General features: G+C 37.5%; 2 protein-coding genes and 1 non-coding gene across 11 annotated transcripts in view; 2 read left to right on the top strand and 1 right to left on the bottom strand.

The window, feature by feature from the left end:
- PPFIA2 (PPFI scaffold protein A2) overlaps positions 1 to 3,745 on the top strand; it is a 601,388-nt gene extending 597,643 nt beyond the window's left edge. For all 7 annotated transcript variants that reach the window (XM_075932507.2, XM_089780129.1, XM_089780128.1 and 4 more), the window contains one exon: positions 3,331 to 3,745. In XM_075932507.2, the coding sequence (XP_075788622.1) occupies positions 3,331 to 3,359 (29 nt within the window). In that variant the 3' untranslated portion in view covers positions 3,360 to 3,745. The remainder of the gene's footprint in view (positions 1 to 3,330) is intronic.
- A 1,590-nt stretch (positions 3,746 to 5,335) lies between these two features.
- Positions 5,336 to 5,451, top strand: LOC112545049 (U5 spliceosomal RNA). The gene has a single exon (XR_003088441.2). It is a non-coding gene; the product is annotated as a U5 spliceosomal RNA (small nuclear RNA).
- A 4,046-nt stretch (positions 5,452 to 9,497) lies between these two features.
- The window catches only part of ACSS3 (acyl-CoA synthetase short chain family member 3), a 127,005-nt gene continuing 114,747 nt past the window's right edge, over positions 9,498 to 21,755 (bottom strand). For all 3 annotated transcript variants that reach the window (XM_006118478.5, XM_025182327.3, XM_025182328.3), the window contains 3 exons: positions 14,321 to 14,420; positions 14,049 to 14,224; positions 9,498 to 13,766 (listed from right to left, as the gene is read on the bottom strand). In XM_006118478.5, the coding sequence (XP_006118540.3) occupies positions 13,698 to 13,766; positions 14,049 to 14,224; positions 14,321 to 14,420 (345 nt within the window). In that variant the 3' untranslated portion in view covers positions 9,498 to 13,697. The remainder of the gene's footprint in view (positions 13,767 to 14,048; positions 14,225 to 14,320; positions 14,421 to 21,755) is intronic.

Genomic DNA, 21,755 nt, shown 5'->3' with positions numbered 1-21,755 from the left:
GGATAGTGAATAAGACAAAGAATATCTTATTGCCTCTATATAAAACCATGGAATGCCCACATCTTGAATACTGCATGCAGATATGGTCACCTAATCTCAAAAAAGATATCTTGGATTGGAAAAGGTTCAGAGAAAGGCAACAAAAATGATCTGGAGTTTGAAATGGGTCTCATATGAAGAGAAATTTAAAAGACTTGGACTTTTGAGGTTAGAAAAGAGGAGACTAAGAGGAAATATGATAAAGTCTATAAAAACATGACTGGTGTGGAAAAAGTGAATAAGAAAAAGTTATTTACTTGTTCCTATAATATAAGAACTAGAGATCACCTAATGAAATTAATAGGTAGCAGGTTTAAAACAAACAAAAGGAAGTTTTTCTTCATGCAGCGCACAATCAACCCGTGGAATTCCTTGCCAGAGGATTTTGTGAAGATTAGGAGTTTAGCTAGTTTTTTTTTAACCCAGTTAAATTCTTGGAGGTGAGGTCCATCAATGACTATTATCTAGGATGGATACGAATGGTGTCCTTAGCCTCGTTTTGGAGAGGGATCACATGATGATTACCTGTTCTGTTCACTCCCTCTGGGGCATCTGGCATTGGCCACTGTGGACAGACAGGATACTGGCCTAGATGGACCTTTGGTCTGACCCAGTATGGCCATTCTTTTGTTCTTATGAACAATCCTTATTGCCCGAGAATCCAAAAGCTAAAAATTAAAAAGCAGCAGCAAAAAATTACTGGCGCTCTACAGTGTTTTACTGTAATTTAAACAAAAGTACATTTACAGCATGGTATAAAATAAGCTTAATATGCTTTACAGGAATATTACTTCTATTTTATTTATGAGTGATGTAATAAACATTTAATTGTAAAAGACTGGCCAGTGGCATTAAACCAATACACAAATCACCTTTCCAATAAAAACCATCAATTTATTTTCAAATACTTTTGCTAACCCCTAACATGTGAATGACTAAAATATTATTAATTTCCAGTCCACTTTTTATAGAGGGAATATGTTACAATTATGATTCAGATTGTCTCATTGAATATTTTATAGGCAACTGTAAAAATTTCAAGGGGGATAGAAAATTATCATAATAAAAATGTATAGAAAAACAAATGTGATAACTACAGATACAAACAAGTTATATAAAACAAAAGTGATGAGTCTGTTGCTTTGTACTCTTTGCCCTTCAGTCATACATTTGTCTTCTAAGGTTAATTAGTCTATATAAAAGGGGTGACATCTACAGTTGTGCTGAATCAGCAGAGTACTCCAATCCAAGCTAATCGTATCTACGGTGATTGATATATAGTTGGTTCAGAAAGGATAGAAGGGAAAGTGCAAGCAGCGTGTGAAGAAAATTATACTAACCCAAACTTCCTGAAGAGTCTCCTCAAGGGAAGGAGATCAGTGCCATTTGGATACAAGGAAAGATGTCAGCAACTGAAGATGAAAGTGATGCCTGGGAATCAGATTCTCAGGCTCCAAAAGGCCAAAGAATAAACTTGGATAGGTTAAGATTGGGAAGAAAGTTCAGTATGGCTTGCCTTTCTCAGGAGACAAATACCTTTATTACTCTGGTGCCTAAGACCATTCAAAGCAGAGTTGCAACACTTGCTTAATTACCTATGGATATTGGACTTTACTAGGGTATTATCCTCAGTCACAAAGTTTTCTCTCTCAGTAGAAATGTACCCTTTCCAAAGGAGAAGGTTCACAATAAGATGTAATAGGAGGTTTGTAAAATTTGAGGGAGCAGGTGAGTCGCAAAAGGATGGATATGAACTAGAAACAACTGTCTCGGCATAAACAAAGCACTGGTATCCTAGATTGATAGGGATAAAAAAATAGAGCAAAGGAAATCACAGTAAAGCATGGACCTAGGATTCTACTGTATCCTGTATCAGGAGTCTGATTTGTTTTGTTTACTCCCAAGTTACACTTGACTTCAAAATTGTTTGCTTATAAAAGACAGAAACATGCAAAAGTTTCAGAGCATGCTATTACTGAAAAATTGCTTACTTTCTCATTTTTACCATATATTATAAAATAAATGGATTAGAATATATATATTGTAAGCTGTAGGGCAGTACAGCTTCACAGGTGATTAATCAGCCCTGCCCAATCAGTCAGCGCCACGCATGGAGCCCTGAGCCACTGACTGGATGGGGCTGATTAATCATCTGTGAAGCTTTGGTGCCGCACAGCTTAGAGGGAACCCTGCTTATATTTCAATGTATAGTATAGAGCAGTACAAACAGGGTCATTGTGAGTATGAATTTTAGATTGAACTGACTTCAGTAGTACTTTTTATGTTGCCTGTTGAAAAACTAGGCAAATATCTAGAGAAGTGGATGCATCTGCTTGAATACCTCAGAGTATGCATACCCCTGGTTGAAAACTGATTACCTAGTTCCCTATTTGTTAGCCAAAGATCCAAAGATGAACAACAGCCTCTTCCCAAAGCTTAGCCACATGAAGAAATAGTAATAAATTAAACATACATACTTGTCCCTTCTGACCTGGGACAGGAAATGGGTTGCTTGTATGATAGAGGGTCTCAGAGCATGCACCACCACCGAACCGTCAAGCAGAGGGTACCTGAGACCCCCATGAAATGAATGTGTAGTGATGGGTTTTCTGGTTCTCTTACCACAGAGCAATCATCAAACTTCGAAAGAGTGGACTGTCTCTCCCTCTGTTTTGATTGCTTCTCAAATAATCTGCAGTTCTGAATCCTCAGAATATTTTTCTCCTTGGTCTCGAAAGAGGAAAAAAAGAACTTGAATTAGGGGAAGGAGTACTAATGTACAGGCTTTAAGCTTCCAGGCACAAGGAAGTAAAAACTGTAGGCTCTGCCGTGGATGGACGAAAACTCTATATAACTAACAGGTTTTGCTCCTTTGGTTCCTGACACAAGTAGGTAGAGCATTAATGCTGTCTGTCCTTGGCTCTCTGCAGGCTGGAGGGCATAAAATTAGTGTATGCAGTGTAAATATTTGAAGTCTGTGTAACTTTTTTTATATTGAAAAGTCTCATGTGGCTAAATCTATAACTTATTATAATATTTGTTACATGCTGGTCAATGATTAAACAATGTGAAGATTTCCAGATAAATTCTATTATCTCAAATACATTCCATTCACATTCACAGAAAGAGATGTAAAACTTACAAATTCAGTCTCTCAAACTGAAGTAACAACACCTGAAATACAGTTTGAAGCATTATGATATGTCCCTGGTCTCACTGTAAAGCAAATTTGGGCAAAAAGGATATAATCAAGAATCTTGCTAATTATTTGTTTTTATTTTTATCTTTTAGATGTCCTCTCTTTCTTCTACTTTACCTGAAGTGCACTACCACTATTTTAGGAAAAAGGAGCAGTAAAGGTCTCTTGAAGAACAGGGTAATAGGGAAGAGAACACAAAGTTTTATCAAGCTAAAAATGTGATGTTCTTTTCATGTATTAAATTATAGGTTAGTTTAATACAAGAGTAATAAAATACCTAAATCATTTTAAAAACAAAACACCCCATGCATCTCTGTCATAAAATTTGGCAGTAGTGCACAACCAGTGGTTTTATCCAATGAAGCTATTCCTTTTTACATTGTTCATCTGTTTTCTTGTAATATACTAGCCATCTACGTATTTACTGTGTATGTATTTCTTTTAAAATGTGTATGTAAATGGATATAAATATGATTTTTTTAAAAATAAAATCTATGGTACATGGGGTCTCAGTGCAAGCACTTGACAATATAGTGTCAGCAATGCTGTTTGTATCTTTCCATTCCACCATTTTTACAGTTTTTGGATTGTAACAGTCAAATTAATATGTTTAGCAGTTAGAAGCTTCAACCCGTTCCTACTTAAAAATCTGTCAATATTTAAAAGCTGAACACCTGCCTCTGATAATATATTATAAGAAGATTTAAGCTGGAATTGGAGCCAAAATGGACATATAAAGTCAAGCAGAAACACCAGATACCTGTAATACCTATAGAAAAGCACTGTGATGGCTTGCTCTCCTTTTAGAAACAAAAACCAACAAAACTGTTTTACAAGAGTCAAAAGCAATTACTGAAAAATAATGTATTAAAATAAAACAAAACATTCTCCTGTGTTATCTGTGGACCAAGAAGAACCTTGCTTTACCAGGAGCCACCTTTTTTGTTCCAAGATCTTCAGATGCCAGCCAGCAAGGGATATAAAAAGCTGAACATTGCAAAGAATGTGATGTTCAAGTTTCCTATTAAAAAGAATTTTTTTTAAAAAGCGAAACCCCACTATTTCTTCATTGTAACAGGGCATTAGACAGACTCCTGTCTAACGTTATGCCTTTAGCCAAGATGGCCTTGCTGAGACTTCTTGGAAGTCAGTTTTATCAGAGGAAATAACTGAAAGACAGAATGGTCATATATAGTGTATAAAAGTTTAGAAGAGCAATTATTACCTGCTGTGGCTTTATTTGGTGGTGTTAGTGTTGTTTATTCTTTGTTTATATGGGAAGTTTCAAAGTAAGACCTATTTATTAATGTCATTGACCTATTTGCTATTTTTCTGCTGCTTGATATTACTTCAAGATCTGTCTTTTAGTTATTTCTTTTAGCATTTTTATCTGCAATGTTTGCACGTACCTAAACATTTGTTTTATTGTCTATTCTCATTTGACAGATTTCAGTCAATCAAATGGTGACAGATTTTTCTCCCCCATTGTCAATAAAAATATTCAGTGCTATTTGTGTTTAATATTCTATAACGCTGGGTATATGATAGTATGAAAAAAGTTTGGATAACCAGCATGTCTCAAAGCATAAGAAAATTTTCCCAGGCAGAGACACATGAGCTTAATGTTGAGTAAGCCACTAGAGGGAGCACTGAACTTGCTTATTTATAGGATATGGTGAATTTATACTATACTCTGAAACAAAATACAGGACTATGTAGCACTTTAAAGACTAACAAGATGGTTTATTAGATGATGAGCTTTCGTGGGCCAGACCCACTTCCTCAGATCAAATAGTGGAAGAAAATAGTCACAACCATATATACCAAAGGATACAATTAAAAAAAATGAACACATATGAAAAGGACAAATCACATGTGATTTGTGTTCATTTTTCATGTGTGTTCATTTTTTTAAATTGTATCCTTTGGTATATATGGTTGTGACTATTTTCTTCCACTATTTGATCTGAGGAAGTGGGTCTGGCCCACGAAAGCTCATCATCTAATAAACCATCTTGTTAGTCTTTAAAGTGCTACATAGTCCTGTATTTTGTTTCAGCTACACCAGACTAACACGGCTACATTTCTATCACTACTATACTCTGGTTTCTCTTCAGATCGTATAAATCTTTCGCCTTTTACTAAAGATTTCCATGGAGAGGAATATCTTTGTTGTCTTTACAGTTTGAGTAAAGGCATTACTTTAAATTCTTCAAGCTTAACTTGCTTTCATGTTAATGTTTCCCCTCTTTTGACTATTTTAGTGAAAAATGTAAATAAGTAAAAACAGTGCAAACTACAAAATTTTCAGTGATTCTTGTATGTTTTGAGCAAACCCTTCATTATGTTCCAGGTCAGTACAGTATTCCTTGTTTGGTTGCAAAGTTCATATGGTCTCAACCCAAACCAGGAGCAACACATAGGGGAATGAGGGATACAGAGAGGGAGAATCAGCAAATCCCTGTGACCTGAAATAGAAGTTACATACTTCCAGAACAAAGTCTGGCCCTATAATACAATCTCTTCTGGAAGTTCAGAGGAGGAAAAAAAACCCACCAAGTCTTAAAGCTAGATGTGAACAGTTCTGACCCAGAGCCTGTGGCTAATTATTTTCCCTCACTGATTAGTTATCGTCTTAACAATTAGGAAAAAATAAAACTGGCCACCATAGCTGCAATTCAAACCCATTCTCAGCTATCTGACCAAGTGTCCAGAGTTTTAGGGTGTTCTTTGGCTAGCATGCTGGTAAAGTTCACAAATATGTATGTACCTTACCTAGGATTTAGATTTTGACACCTTTATCTCAGGTAACCTAAGATGGCCATGGATCACAATGTCATTTTATACTTTTAGCACACAGCTAAAATACTACAGCTGAACTTCTAGCAACTTTCAAAGTTTTGCTCAAGTCTATTCACGTGTTTTTACAAATCACTGCTCTCTCATTTTCGGGGTACTTAAACTCTTCTTAGCCAGCAGCCATGCTATGCAAGAAAGTAAATTTTGCTTGGGCAAGGACAGTACCCCCCCCCCCCACATACATACACACAAAGGTCCATCACAGAGCTGTATGACATGCAAGGTTGTGCATTTCGTGGACCAGCAAACAATTGCATACAAATATAGTCTGAAACCATAACTTCATGGTCACGGTTATTTTTGCTTTTTGTATCACTAGTAAAAACCCAGAAACATTTTAAAAGTTGTAATTTCTACTGCTGATTCAAATTTGGCATCTTTGATCTCTTATTTATCTCTATAATACTGCACCACTAAAAGTGGTTGCATTTATAACACATCTCAAACATGGGCTATCTGGACTACAGCCAAATTGAAGAAATTTTATTTAAAGGGACCATTCCATTTGCAGATATACCAACTCTAATAGAGGTTTCTGTCATGTATACTCTTTTCAATACAGCATTATAACCTACAGCTGTAGTCCCATAAGCCATTGCAAATCTAGATAATGATTTTTGGAAGGTAGAAACGTAAACAATATTTGACCTAACAAACAATCCAGCAAATCATAAAAAAGCCCTTAATCGTTTTCTGGAGCCATTAAGTCCCATTTAATAAAACAAGCTTTTCAAGTACTAGAAGAATGAAATCATCTTTGTAGACTTCCTAAGTGCTGTACATACATACAATTGTTAAGAGACAATTTTGATTAAAAAAGTACAAGTTAGATACAACAGACAAATTCTGACAAACATGTTGCATTACCCTATTTCGGTAGCATGGAAACAAATAGGGATGTAAAGGACTAGTTGACAGGATAGTCGACTAGTCACTCCTGTCTCATCCTCCTCCCCAACCCCGTTGCTGCCTCTATCAGATAGAGGCTGCGGGGGAGGGGAGGAGGGAGAAGAGGCGGGTACTTAAAAGCAGCAGTGCCACAGGGAGCCCGGGGTCAGCTGCTCCATTTGGCACTGCTGCTTTGAACACCACGGGGAGCCCGGCATCAAGATCCAAAGCGGCAGTACCACATGGAGCCCAGGATCAGCTGGGGACTCCCTAGTTCACCCTGGCTGCATGTGGTGTGCCAACTTTGAAATGTACAAGAGTTCCCACTGGGGGCTCTCGTGCATTTCAAAGCGGAAGCACCTGTGTGGAGGCTTGAGTCAGCAGGACTTCCCACTGACTCTCCATGCAGTGTTCCAACTTCGACATGCACATTTTAAATGTGGAAGTGCTTATCAACTAGTCGAGTAGTTGATGGAAATTCCATCAACTATTCGACTAGCAACTTCATTGCTACTTAACATCCCTAGAACGGAGCAGAGTGAGCTTCTGGCCTTCCGAGGTCATGGTGCAAGTCTCTGAAAGCCTAGGCTAGTGCCTTTAGCCCATGGCAGCTTCCTCCCTATAATTAATTACTATACCTTTTCATAGACATCTTTATGATATCCTTTACAAAAGAAAAATCTTAACCCCAAAATAATATAAATCAATTTTAAACATTCAGGCTGTGTCTATACTGGCATGATTTTCTGCAAATTCTTTTCACGGAAAAGTTTTTCCGTGAAAAGCATTTGTGGAAAAGAGAGTCTAGATTGGCACGGATGCTTTTGTGCAAAAGCACTTTTTGCGGAAAAGCGTCCATGCTAATCTAGACACAGATTTTGGGGGCTTTCTTGCACAAAACAATTTTTACCTGTCTACACTGGCCCTCTTGCGCAAAAGCATTTGCGCACGAGGGCTTATCCCTGAGCGGGAGCATCATAGTATTTGCGCAAGAACACTGACAATCTTACAGTAGATCGTCAAGTGTTCTTGCGCAAATTCAAGCGGCCAGTGTAGACAGCTGGCAAGTTTTTATTAGTTAGGAAAGCAACTAGTATACAACTATATAGTCCACAGGATAAGATACCTAGATCCAAACGAATGCCTCATGGAGTAATTCTTGTCTGAATAAAGCATAAATAGTTTGCTGTACTGACTTGTTCATCTTCACAAAAATATTTGGTATCATTTTCCACACTGAGCTAAACAACACTTCAAGGTGCAAGGCAGTGGAGAATGAAGTTCTTGGTTTACATTTATAGCTGCCAGATATGTTGTGTCAGGGTGAATAATTTAGATTTTTATAGCCAAACTTAGGTAACTTTGTTCATTTGAGTAATCCTATTAACTTCAGTAAAGCCTTAATTTCCCAAGTGTCTCATATGGTGGATAGGTCCTTTGCACAGGATTTAAATTTTCACTCATGAGTCTCCCTCAACCCTTGTTTTGAGATACTAATCAGTGCCTAGCCCTGCTGCTGGACACTGTCTAAGTGGTGGCTATTACATGAACTGGAGTGCAGAATGGATGATTTATTATATAAGTGCTTGGTAAAGCATAAAATTAATTTTGGACTCAATTATTATGTGACTATTCATTCTGGTCAATAATGTAGTGGTTTGTTTCATTGTATTTGGTACTACCTAGTCTTACTCTTTCATTGCTTTGGTTGAAGGGTTTCAGTGGAAGGCAAACATTTTGGCTGTGTCTAGACTGGCCAGTTTTTCCAGAAAATCAGCCGCTTTTCCGGAAAAACTTGCCAGCTGTCTACACTGGCCGCTTGAATTTCCGGAAAAGCACTGACGATCTCATGTAAGATTGTCAGTGCTTTTCTGGAAATACTATGCTGCTCCCATTCAGGCAAAAGTCTTTTTCTGAAAGACTTTTGCGCAAAAGGGCCAGTGTAGACAGCACAGTACTGTTTTCCGCAAAAAAGCCCCAATCGCGAAAATGATCAGGGCTTTTTTGTGGAAAACCGCGTCTAGATTGGCCACGGATGCTTTTCCGCAAAAAGTGCTTTTGCCGAAAAGCATCCTGCCAATCTAGATTCGCTTTTCCGAAAATGCTTTTAACGGAAAACTTTTCCGTTAAAAGCATTTTCGAAAAATCATGCCAGTGTAAACGTAGCCTTTCTGGAATATTTTTCAGTTAAGCAGCTATGGCTCGAGTCCTGTGAACTGTTCTGCAAAGCCAGAGCCCCCCATGCACTGTGAACAGTTTGCAGGTGGGGGGGGGGGGGGAAATGGCTCAAGAAAGCATTGCAATGGGAGTCATCTTTTCATGTATGGCAGGCTCCCCACCATTATGGTCAGCCTGCTTTTTATTCTGGTTCCTGTATTGTGTCAGCAGTTCTACAGCTCCCTAGCTTTACTCATTTGCTGATGGCTATCCCTCTGACTGTTTTCTTTTTTTGAGGTGATACTACCCAAAACAAAAAAATAAGTTGTAGGTTTATTAGTCCCTATAGATATTCTTTAAAACAAAATACAGTAAAACTCCAATAGTCCGGCATCCAATAGTCCAGCACTCCTGATAGTCCGGCATCAAAATGGCAAGAGCCTAGTGAGTGAGCGTCGGCAAAAAATGAATCACAAGGTAACAGCAGCAGCAGCTGAACTGAGCGAAAATGGTAAAAAAGGGTTAAAAAAACTAAAACATTACAAGTATCAGAGGGGTAGCCGTGTTAGTCTGAATCTGCAAAAGCGGCGAGGAGTCCTGTGGCACCTGATGAAGTGGGTCTTTGCCCACGAAAGCTTATGCGCCAACACTTCAGTTAGTCTATAAGGTGCCACAGGACTCCTAACCACTAAAACATTACAGTATACTGTATACAGTATGTACAATAAAAAGGGTTAAGAACACTTTATACACAGTATATACATAACCAGCTTATAGTACCTCCTGATACTCCGGCATATCTGATAATCTGGCATCACCTAGGTCCCATAGGTTCCAGATTATCGGAAATTTACTGTATATCCTTAGCTATGGCCAGATCTGGAAAATAACTGGACATTTGTGAACCAACCAGCTTCACTAAAGGATTCTCCCTTAGCATGGCTTCAGGAAATGAGTCTTTCATCATACTGCTATCTTCCTTGTTTTGAAGAAGATTTTTAAAATCTGCTGTATGAATTTTGTGTATATTTATTTATAAGTAACAGACTATTAATTTCATTATGCATTAAAAGCTAACACATGAAACAAACACACTAAAACACACAGGCACCATCCTGTACGTGCTTAGCAGCTGTATTATGCAGTGACTACATAGTGGCATAATGATTCTCCAACAGCTCTCTGGAATATTCAGCACCTTGCAAGAAAGGGCTCTCTTGTTTGTCATCAGTTAGCCAGCAGTCATCTTGCTATTTAGTAGCTGCTGCTGTTCACATGTCTCACTACAAACCTAAAACGTGATTAGCTCAGCAGTGGAACACACACATACAGAGAATCTGGTTATCCCTTTCATTATCTTAAGAGTGACACACCCTGTAGCAGGCCAGAAAATTCCAAAGGTAAGCAGATGATCCATCATTAAGTCAAGCTTCTGTATCTTATTTGTTTTTTAATATGATTTAACATTAAAGATAAATTGATAGCCAGCCATAATCAGATTTTCAGAGATTTTAAGGATGGATGGGATTGTTATGAGTATCTACCATCACTTCCTGTGCAACATAAATTATAGAACCTCATCCAGTAATTTCTGCATCAAGCCCATAACTTTTTCATGAGCTATAAATATATTTTTTAAAGATATACAGTCCTAATTTAGTCTTTGTCTTTTCTTCCTCCTTTACCCTCTATTTATGACATAACTGAAAAGTACAGACAAATCATCAGGCAAATGCCTACTGGCTCAGTGGAAAAGTGAAGACCGCAATTAGGAATAAAAAATATCAACATACAACAAATGGAAAAAGGGAGAAATAAAGAGCAATTGATACAAATATTTGAAGTGTGGAAAATGGATAAGAAGCTAAAGACATGAGAGGGAAATCTATGGCCACTAGGGCTAAGGTCAATATAAAGGAGTTTTTAAAGTAGACTAGAAATGAAAGAAATCCTAGCTACAGTCTAGGCTCATTACTAGGTGAAGATGGGTAAAACTGTTAATGATGTAGAAAAGGCAGAGGTGTTCAATGAATAGTTGTGTTATATATTTGAATTTAAGCAAGATTGTGCACTTTTATTGTCCAGTTCATAGCAACAAAAGTGGATGTTAAGTAACATATGTCTAGTGAGAAACATTTTAAATTCAATAAACCTGGATAACTTTTCTTGAACTTTCCAGAAGCATGAAGAAATGATAATCATGTGCCAATATGCAAAAAGGACAAGTGAGATGACATGAGTAAATTAGGGATGTAAGCAACAAGTCAAATATTAGACTATCTGATAAGCCTAGACTTAGCAGATAGTTAAGCCACAACTCGACTACTCACTTCCCCCTTGCTGCCTCTGTACAAGAGGCAGCAAAGCGGGGGGAGCAGGAGCCTCTGCTAGGGGGAAATGGCAGCTTTTATGACATTTAAAAAGCAGAGCCACAGTGGTCTGTGGAGCTAGACCTCTTATCAACCATTTGCATAGTCGATGGACATTCCATTGACTGTTCAATTCGCTTATTAACAGTTACTTAACATCCCTAGAGTAAATATAGGCCTGTTAGCCAGAAATCGGTACTGAGCAAACTAAAAGAAAAGCTGAAACAGGATTCAATAGATAAAGAATTGAAGACTAACATTATAATTAATGCCAGACAGTGCAGTTTTATGAAAATAGGTCTTGTCAAATAAACCTGATTTAATGTTTGGAAAGCTTACAAGCTTGGTTGACAAAAGTAACAGCATAAATGTAATACAGACATTTATAGTGATTTTGATTAAATCACAATATTCTGATTAAAACAATTAGAAGTATATGATATCAACAAAGCATAAATTAAATTGACTGAGAACTGGCTAACTGACATTTCTCAAAAAGTAATTGTCAATGGGGAATTATTATCAAATGGGGCTATTTCTACCGGGAATCCACTGCGAGCAATAATAGAGGCAAAGCAATTCAACCTTTTCATCAATGAGCAGAAAGGAAATATTAAAATCATTAGGAATACAATGTGCCTGGGCAGTCTTGCAGCGTAATCTGGATCATTTGGTAACTGGGACCCCTGCAAATAAAGTGTATCTGAATATAGCCAAATGCATAGTTATACTCTAAGAACAAGGAAGGTAGGTCATGCCTACAGAATGGAAGTCTGTATCCTGGAAAGGTTTTAGAGGTCATAGTAGAGCAATTCATCATGAGCTCCCAGTGTGCTAGATGCTGTGGCTAAAAGTGCTAATGCAATCTTTGTATCTATGGCTATATAAATGGGAGCAGGCAGATGATTTTATTTCTTTATGCAGAATTAGTGTAATTGACACTGATATAATTCATACAATTCTGGTTTTCACATTTTAAAAAGATGCTGAAAATTAGGGAAGCGCACATTAAAATGACACAAAATTGATTTAAAGGCTGGAGAAAATGTCATATAGTGAGACTTAAAGAGCTCAATCTGTTTATTTTACCATAAAAAGGTTGCAAAGTGACTTGATTACACAGACCTTCACAGGGAGAAAGTACTGGGTACTAAAGGCCTCTTATCTACATAAAAAAGCCATATCCGGAACCAATAACTCAATGCTGAAGCTAGATAAATGAGACTAGAAATGAGGGGCACGTATTTTTAACAATGAGGTTGATTAATCACTGGAACAAACTATCAAGAGAAGAGATGGATTCTCCAAATCATCTAATCAAGACTGGATAGATATGCAGCAAGTTATGCTTCATGCAAAAAAGTTACTGTGTTCAATGCAGGCATTACTGGGTGCAACTAAGAACCTGTGTTACATAGGTAATCACTCTATATGGTTTAATGGTCCCTTCTGGTCTTGAACTCTGCATATCACTGAACCCTCCTCACAGGGCTCTGTCAAAACTCTCTACTGTAAGTACCTACTTCTTACCTGATTAAACCTCCAGTATATTACAAATTACAAACACTACCAAACTGAAAAGGCTATGTCTACACTGGCAACTTCTTGCGCAAGAACAGGTGTTCTTGCGTAAAAACTTGCCTGTTGTCTACACTGCACAAGCGTTCTTGCGCAAGTAAATCTACAGTATAGCGCTGTAAAACAGGGCTTCTTCCGGAAGAGTTATTCCCCCCCCCCCCCCCGAGGAATAAGCCCTCTTGTGCAAGAGCTCTTCCACAAGAGGGCAGTGTAGACTGGAAACATGAATTTCTTACGCAAGAAGCCCTTATGGTTAAAATGGCCATCAGAGCTTTCTTGCACAAAAGAGTGTCCACACTGCCATGGATGCTCCTGTGGAAATGCACATCTCTTGCACAAAAGCACATGCCAGTATAGATGTGCTCTTGTGGAAGATTTTTTGCACAAGAACTCTTCCGCAAAACAGTTCTTGCACAAGAAGCTGCCAGTGTAGACAAAGCCAAAATATTTCGTTATCCAGGATGATATGATAGAGGAAGCTCCAACATAAAATTTGCACCAGGTTACTTCAGACTGTTACTTTTTTTTGCCAAATATAGTATTTCTTCATATAGTCCAGACATTATGAGGCTTTTAATAATAAGACACTAAATGATGCATAAAAGTCATTATTTTTTTTTCTTCAGAACTTCTTCTATGTGTTTAAACATGCCAGGATCTTCAATGGTTGGAGTTATCTGAGGAAAAACATATATAAATATGATAGAGAATTACCAGATATCATACATACTAAAGGCGAAACTGTTTCAATAAATCCTCTAATACTTATTTTTCTAAAATAATCAAGAAAAAAAGCATTTGTAAACCTTTTGAAGACAAAATATACCGCAGAAAAATAAAATTGCATCACAATGTTAGATACTGAACAAAGCAAAATATTTTAAAGAATCAAAAAGATAAAGTATCTTCTGAAGAGGTGCTAGCATCCTTTGTTATAATAAAGAACATTTATAGCTTACCTGATATGGTTTGCCATTGACAAGAGCAGAAAGAGCAGAACGTGGTATTTTGCCAGAACGTGTCTTTGGAATCTGTTTCACAAACACTGCCTTTCGAAAAGCTGCCACTGGGCCAATGCTTTCTCGAACACGCTTAACAATTTCTTCCAAAACTTTCTCCTCCTCTATTTTAATACCTGGTGAGGAATTTCAGATGCTGTAACTACTTTACGGCATTATACAAATCTTAGTGGCAGAAGACACGAGTCTATGAACAAGTAGTGAGCGCTCACCATTTCTTAATATACATAGTGCTAATGGGACAAGACCTTTTAAGGCATCCTCTTGGCCAACAACTGCACAATCAACCACAGCTCCATGGGAAAGAATAGCCTGAGGGAGAAAAACAAAACAAATTCAAACAGCTGAGTATATATTGTACTGTAATTAAGATATAAGTAGCATAAACAATCTAGTATTTGGATGGAAATAAAAACAATCCCTATTTAACACAATATAGAGTTGAAGAGGTAATACCAAAGAATCCTTACATCAATGTTAAAATGACAGTCACATTTTAACTCATTCCACAATATCTTTGCCAGAAAACATCATGTTAATATAATATTATGATCAATGTTTCACACAAGTACGCAGGAAGGAAAGAACAAGTAATCACTGGTATATTACTTGAATGTCTGCTCTATCACAGTTCAGACATGTGACCTATCTGTAATCTTTCCAACTATATGGAAAGCAGGGACTTGGAACTAAGCACCTCTTAAACCACAACTAGAGAGTTAAAACAATTCTATAATGAAACACAAACTGAGCAGTACGTTAGCAAGTCATTTATCTGAAATGTTACTTTCTGCTAGTCCAAACCAGCAGCAATAAACCCACAAATTATTACTGCTTCACATTTGTCTGCCAGGTTGAATTAGCTAATTAACTTATACAAAATGTATCTCCTTCCCTTCTAGTCACATCTCCTACTTAGAGAATTTTCTTAACCATAGCCTGTGTAATCTCCATTTTTCACCGTTGACCTCTTAAAGAAGAAAAAAAGAGACTGAAATTAAGGAGAAGACATCTCATTGGTGGATCACAGTCAGAAAAAAAATAGTCTACCATCTTTAGGGACCTTTAGATGGGCTGAAGACTGTTGGCAAATGTAGTAGGTATGGTACAAACACGTATGAAGGCAAAACTCTTGCCTCAAAAGCCTGCACGGAGCAACAATATGGCGTGCAGTAAGAATTTGCAAGTGAGTACAAAGTAGGTATGTTAAGGACTAGTCAACTATCCGATAAGCAAATGCTTATCAGATAGTCAACTAGTTGCTTCCTCCCACCTTGCTGCCTCCATCAGATAAAGGCAGCAAGAGGGGGAAAGATGGGGGATAATTCAAAGTAGCAGCACCGCACAGAGCCCGGTGTCCCAGGCTCTGTGCGGCACTGCTGCTTTGAAATGCCATGTCAGTATTTCGAAGGGGGCAGCGTTTCAAAGGGGCAGTACTGCCCTGTTAACTAATTGAATAGTCGATGCAAAAATGCATCAACTATTCAAATAGTGATTTAAACGATATTTAACATCCTTAGTACAAACCTGCATGTGAATATTGCAACAGAAAGAATCTAAAAGCACAGACCCTCATCTATTAGCTTTCTGATATCTCTGAAAGCCCTCTCCCTTTTCTCTCATAATGTAGTCTTTACCTAGGTAAAATGAGATCTGCTTGGGCAAGGAACACTTCAGCTTCCAAAATAGATATTGTGACTACAGTTGCTGAGGCACCCTGCTTCACGCTTCATATATAACTGGAGATTTGGGTGTCCAAAATGATTATAAAAACAATAGCACAGGCGTCTTTGATTTCACTCCTAGGAAACACTTTGAATCCATTGGTGTTAGTGGCCAAACCTTAAATACATCCTCCCTGTAGGAATTATAGCAGTCATAATATCCATTAATGCTTTCCTTATTGGCTGATAAAATAGTACAAAACATGAACCCAAAATTCACCATGAGTTAACATGGTGAATGTTATGAAGTATTTAAGCAACTAGGCCATAAGGTAACCCATTTGCATGAGCAAACACTTCCCTAAAGAAATAACCTATTGAAGAAACAAAAATTCAGTCTCACATTAGTGATGCACAGTAGTCTAAATCCAATAATACAAGCCTTCAGTTGCAAGACAGATGTCATAAAGCATGTGAAACCTCCACACAAACCTACTGAACATCCCTTTGCTTCCTAGTTTCTATATTCAAGTGACACTATTTTTGCAGCACACATGTACATAGCATGCCAAATCATTCTATACTTTAAGGCAGCAGGATTATATATGCACATTTTGTCCTATTTAGCCCAGCATTAAGATACATTTTATTTATGGAATAAAGTTATTTGCAATAATATGAACAGGAGAGTGCAGAAAAGATATAGTGAGTTATGGTTTTTAAATAACCTCAAGTCATTTTCACAACCACACAGTACCATACAATATTTTGTTGTTGTAACTTTATCAGTTACGTTTTCATAAGTTACATACTGTTTGGTTATTTACTGGGGATGGAATTATCTGCAGGGTAAGCCAGTTGCTCTATTCTTTAACTTTTATGTGGTCTGAAAAATTCACAGGAATCCATAGCCCATGGAGCTGGCCTCTATCCAATAGAGCTCCCCAGTCCTTTGTGGATGCATTGATGACTAACACCAGAATGGGAAATATTGGAGCGAAAGACATTCTCAAGAGTCCTTGCTCAGTTCCAGCCACCAAAGAAAGGGCAGAAAGCCCTTCTAAGGAGTTGTTACCTATCTGTTCATTTAGTGGATGTTTGGATGGTAAACTGATCTGATCCAGGGCTCTAAAGATCCCACCCTCAGTCTGGAAAACAGTACAATATCAGTGCTTGAGAACATTTGGCCTAGCATACCCAAACAATTTCTTATGGATTATTGGGAATAAGAACAAGCTTGAAAATAATCATGTGAGATAAATTTTGGAACTTCTCCTGACACAGGTATGTGTGCCTATGAATGGACTGGACTGAGCCTGATCTTTAAAACTAAGGGTATGTCTAGACAGCTGAACTATTTTGGGATACTGAAGGTATCCCGAAATAGCTATTCCATATCTTTTATGCGCACCTGTTATTTCAAAATAGATTTTGAAATAACTGGCATGCTACTCTGGCATCCCTGTAACCTTTGTTCTACGAGGGTTAAGGTATGTCTCTATATAGCACGTTATTTCGAAATTACATTTCAAAATAAGCTATTTTGAAATAAGCTACATAATTTACATAGCACATATTGTGTAGCTTATTCCGAGATAAGGGTGCTGTCTAGACGCACCCCAAAATTTGAGAATAGAGATTCGATCTCACTGAGTGAGAGATCTGTTGAGCTAATCTTCCCTGATTAATTAACTGTCAAGATGTAAGTCAAATCCCTATAAATCCCTCAGTGCTGAAGATGGGCAAGTACTATCAGTAGGCATTTGTAAACACTTGAGTTGCAGCTGAGTGTCTCAATGGAAGAATCTGGAATAAATAATGATCACCTAGTATTTAGAAACAAAGCTATGTCTTTGTGCAAGGGACAATATGTACTGCAACATGAAAACATGTATCTTGAAAACTAAGTGGACTAAATCAGTCATTGTGATATAGAGAAGGTACAATGGATGTCAGAGTCATCATGCAGAATTTTGTACTGGTGATGACAGTGTTGAGGAGCCTGACATTTACTGTGGAACAACTGGTCTAGTATACTTTTTTGGTATAAGTAAGTATTTGGAATAAAATACTTTTCCCTAATCTAAAGGAATCGGCAACATTTTCACTGACTCCAGTGGTGACAGTTTTTCTTGATGCATGAGACACATGAAATTGGTACCTGAAAAAGTATGAGGAATATATATGTAGAGGAGTATGGCATGGTATGGAACTGGAGGGTGTATGCTTTCTGGAAGACCCATAAGACCCAAAAGAGCAATGTTATTGAAATCTAAGCTCTCTTGGGAGCGGGAAGGCAGGGGAAAGGCAGGCACCGAAAGGAGCAAAAATCGAGCACCATAATCTCCACGGAAGATCCAAAATTATTGCTTCTGAGAATGAGATGGTTGAGTATAGAATAAAGAGGACAGTCTTCTCTTTTGGAATCTCTGTGTCTTTTTAAACTGATCTTGCTGCTTCTGATAATAAGGATAAAACAAAATAGATTGGTTGAGATCTCTGCTTTGGAGAGAAACATGACTTATATTGCTTTCTCTTAAAATGTGAGGTGTGATCTGAGTGTAATGGTTCCTCTGTTTCAGGTTGAATAGATCCTTTTCCTGAATGGGAAAATCTTTCACTGCATTTTTAACTTCTTTAGGCAGTTATGATGCACATAAAGATGAGTTCCTTCTCATGACACTGATCTAGCCCCTATACAGGCAGTGTCTAAATCTGCTTTCAGAGTGGTTTCTGCAATAAATCAATTTAAATTTAAATTCAAATTCAAAAAAAAATCTGCAATTTTGTCCTATTGTATTTGGCTAGCATCATAGTTTTCAACCCTGACTTGAAGAGATGTCACTGAACAATCCTTATGAAAAGTTCCAGTTTCTGTGGCTCTTTTTCTCATTGGGTGGTCTTCATTAGCTTCAATGACTACTAGAGATGATGGTGACAAGGTAGGTGATATATAATCTTTTATTGGACCAACTTTTATTGTGAAAGGGTACAAGCTTTTGAGTAACACACTGCTCTTCTTCAGGTCCAGGGAAGAAAACAGAGAGATGGTGGAAGAGGTGAATAAAAATACTTGAACTCTCTAAGATGATCTTGATACAGTTGTTCAGTTCTCTTTCAGGTTGCTGAAATGCTGGAGTAGTCTATATTTCCTTTTGCAGGTTCAAGAATTTCCTCATTTAATAGCACCCCCTGAAGATTCCTTTGTCTACTCAATTACAGTGTTAATTGACTATAGTGCTTTTTGCATATGTCAAGGAAAATACAAGTAAATGGTAAAGAATGGAACATAGCTTGTAACTGAAGACAACCACATAGAAAAGTGAACATACACAATCAATTAACTCCTTAGGAGTGAGATATAAAAATAAATTTAAAGCAGAGAAATAATCATGCAAAATTCAGTGTACCTCAGGGAAACATGACACACTGATACAACACAGGAAAACCATATAAAATCAGTTGTAACTCAACTTTACATTATGGTCCCAGTACCTAATGTTAGGTTCAAAGTGAATAGTTACCCTTCCTTAAGTCCTCAGCCCCCTATTTTTTTTTGCCTATGCACTAAGTCCTTCTAAAACAATTGCTCCCAGTGCAGTCTTTCAAGCCTCACACCTGCCCTTGGACAAGTTACCTCCCATGAAGTTCAAAAACTGTAGAGATAATTTTGAAAAAGAGTGAAGGGTTCCACATTCATAAGACCAGGTAAGAGCTTTACAATTAGTGGAAACGTTTTAAAAAATAAAATAAAATAAAATAAAACTTTTAATAGCATGCAAAATAGAAGTATAGAAAACTGAAAAGCTATAAAATTAAGAAACAAGAAAAAAATTAAAATAAGACACAGCATTTTGAGAAAGGTAATTACTGAAACAGGATGCATTCCTGTTTTCTGCAGCAGCAGTAGCAGCCAGCAGCCAGTCATGAAAGGGACTAGTCATGCTAAATCCCTTTTGCATTAATCCTTGCTTCAGAGAAAAGGCAAACAATTCCAGCTGAAAGAGAGAGAGACACACACTGAGCACAAGATGGAAGCTGAAATTAACACAAATACATTGTAACTATTAATTGAGAGAGAGGATAAATGGCAACTCCTATAGCTTCACAAGACCTTGATAATACTTTTAGATAGCCGTGGTGAAATAAACAACTCTTATTGGAACATGATGGAATTGAGATTTATAGTAAAAAAGCTGAGCAAAAATTTGCTAAATTACATATAATGGAAATGGATATAAATACACGTGCTCAACAAGATGACTGTCATTTAATTAAAGAAAGATTCACAGAGCTCCTAATTCTGTATTTACTTATCTTACTGAAGAGTTAATTGTGGTGTTGTTAATGTTTTCTCATTCAAATAGCAGTTTGCTCTGTAAAGTTTACAATCTCTCTTAGCTTTGTTTAAAAGGTGATTTGAAAAACTAAGACTTTTCTTGTGATTAAGTATATATTATTTTCAGGGAACAAAATTAAAAAACAGTAGGGGAGAAGACTGAGGAAAAACAAAGGACTGGAATTAAGGAAAAGAAGAAAGCGCACAAGGCACACAGAAATAAAGTAGTACAGTACTAAACATTGGGTAATTCACAACACCAGCCATTTCATCAGCTTCAGATCCAGTTTGAAAAACAAGGAACAACGCCTGAATAATTAATTTGTTTAGTGATAAAGAAGTAAAAGACCAGCGGTGAGATTTTGTGTTTTGTCACTTCAAGCCATTTTTGGGCCCTGCCAATCCTAGATTGCTATTGGGGCCAATGTAGTCCCTTGAATAACTTAACATTGGGAAGCTGCCTACATTACCATAATCCGTGCAGTGCTATGCTGTTGCATATCCCACACCATCTCCTGGTTTAGACATGATTCCTATACCAGGGCCTGAGGCATAAGTCTTATATGGTAACATAAGTTGCCTTATGCAAAGTCCATATCAAAGGTGAGGCAGGTGATTAGATTCTCCCCATCTAGATCTCCCCATCTAGACAGCCCAATCACTAAGGCTATGTATCGACTGCAAGCCTCTTTCAAAAAAGAGCATCTAAACTACAATCAGTACTTTCAAAAAAGCAAGCCGCTTTTTTGAAAGAGAGTACCCAGGCAGTCTGGATGCTCTCTTTCGAAAATGCACAGTTTGCAGTACATAGCGCCTTTTTTCAAAAGAGCACTTTTGAAAACAGTCATTACTCCTCGTAAAATGAGGTTTTCCATGGTCAAAAAACTGCCGTGTTCTTTTGATTTACTTTCGAAAGAACGCGGCAGCAGTCTAGATGCAGGGGAAGTTTTTTCGAAAAAAGGCCACTTTTTTCGAAAAAGCCCTGTAGTCTAGACCCACCCTCCGGGTCATACCCAGTGGCATGCTCTTTACAGGATTGTGAGTTGGGAGGGGAAAGTGACTTTAATTGACATTTATGTTCTCCCAATTCTGAACCAATCTATACTAACTAGTTTAGCACTGTTATATTAAGAGTAGCTCTAATTTAAGCCAGGTTATTTATAGCCCCAAAAGGACAGTCTAGAATCTTGGAAGTACCAGGAAGTAGGGATGCCTTCCTAATGCTCCCAGAGGATGAAATGACGGAGCGGAGCTGCTAATATCATTTTATTCCACACAGAGATCCTCCCTTATATAATGCAAATACTCAAAAAGGTGGATCCACTGGGTTTATGCACTGCTTTAGTGCAACCCCAAGGTTTATGCAGCCATAGTCCAAAAATCTGTCCTCTGGCATTTTTCCAGATTTCCTACTCTTTAAAACCAAAATGTTAAATAAAATATGCAGGCCAATTTACATACTCCAAACAAATATTTTGTAAAGCAAAATATTGTACAATTAGTTCTCCTTTCATTCAGCTGTTAAAATCAGAGTCTAGAGAATGTACAACATTCCTTATATCAAGTAAGCAGGATTTTCTTGTACTCCCTGCATGGCTTCCTCAACATTCAAGTTCTTCAGGGAAATCCACAATCTTCTGCCAA

Source organism: Pelodiscus sinensis, chromosome 1 (assembly GCF_052426305.1).
Source record: "Pelodiscus sinensis isolate ZL-2025 chromosome 1, ASM5242630v1, whole genome shotgun sequence".
Taxonomy (NCBI): Eukaryota; Metazoa; Chordata; order Testudines; family Trionychidae; genus Pelodiscus; species Pelodiscus sinensis.
The sequence above is the reverse complement of the archived record's forward strand: the minus strand, read 5'-3'. Positions and strand labels throughout refer to the sequence as shown.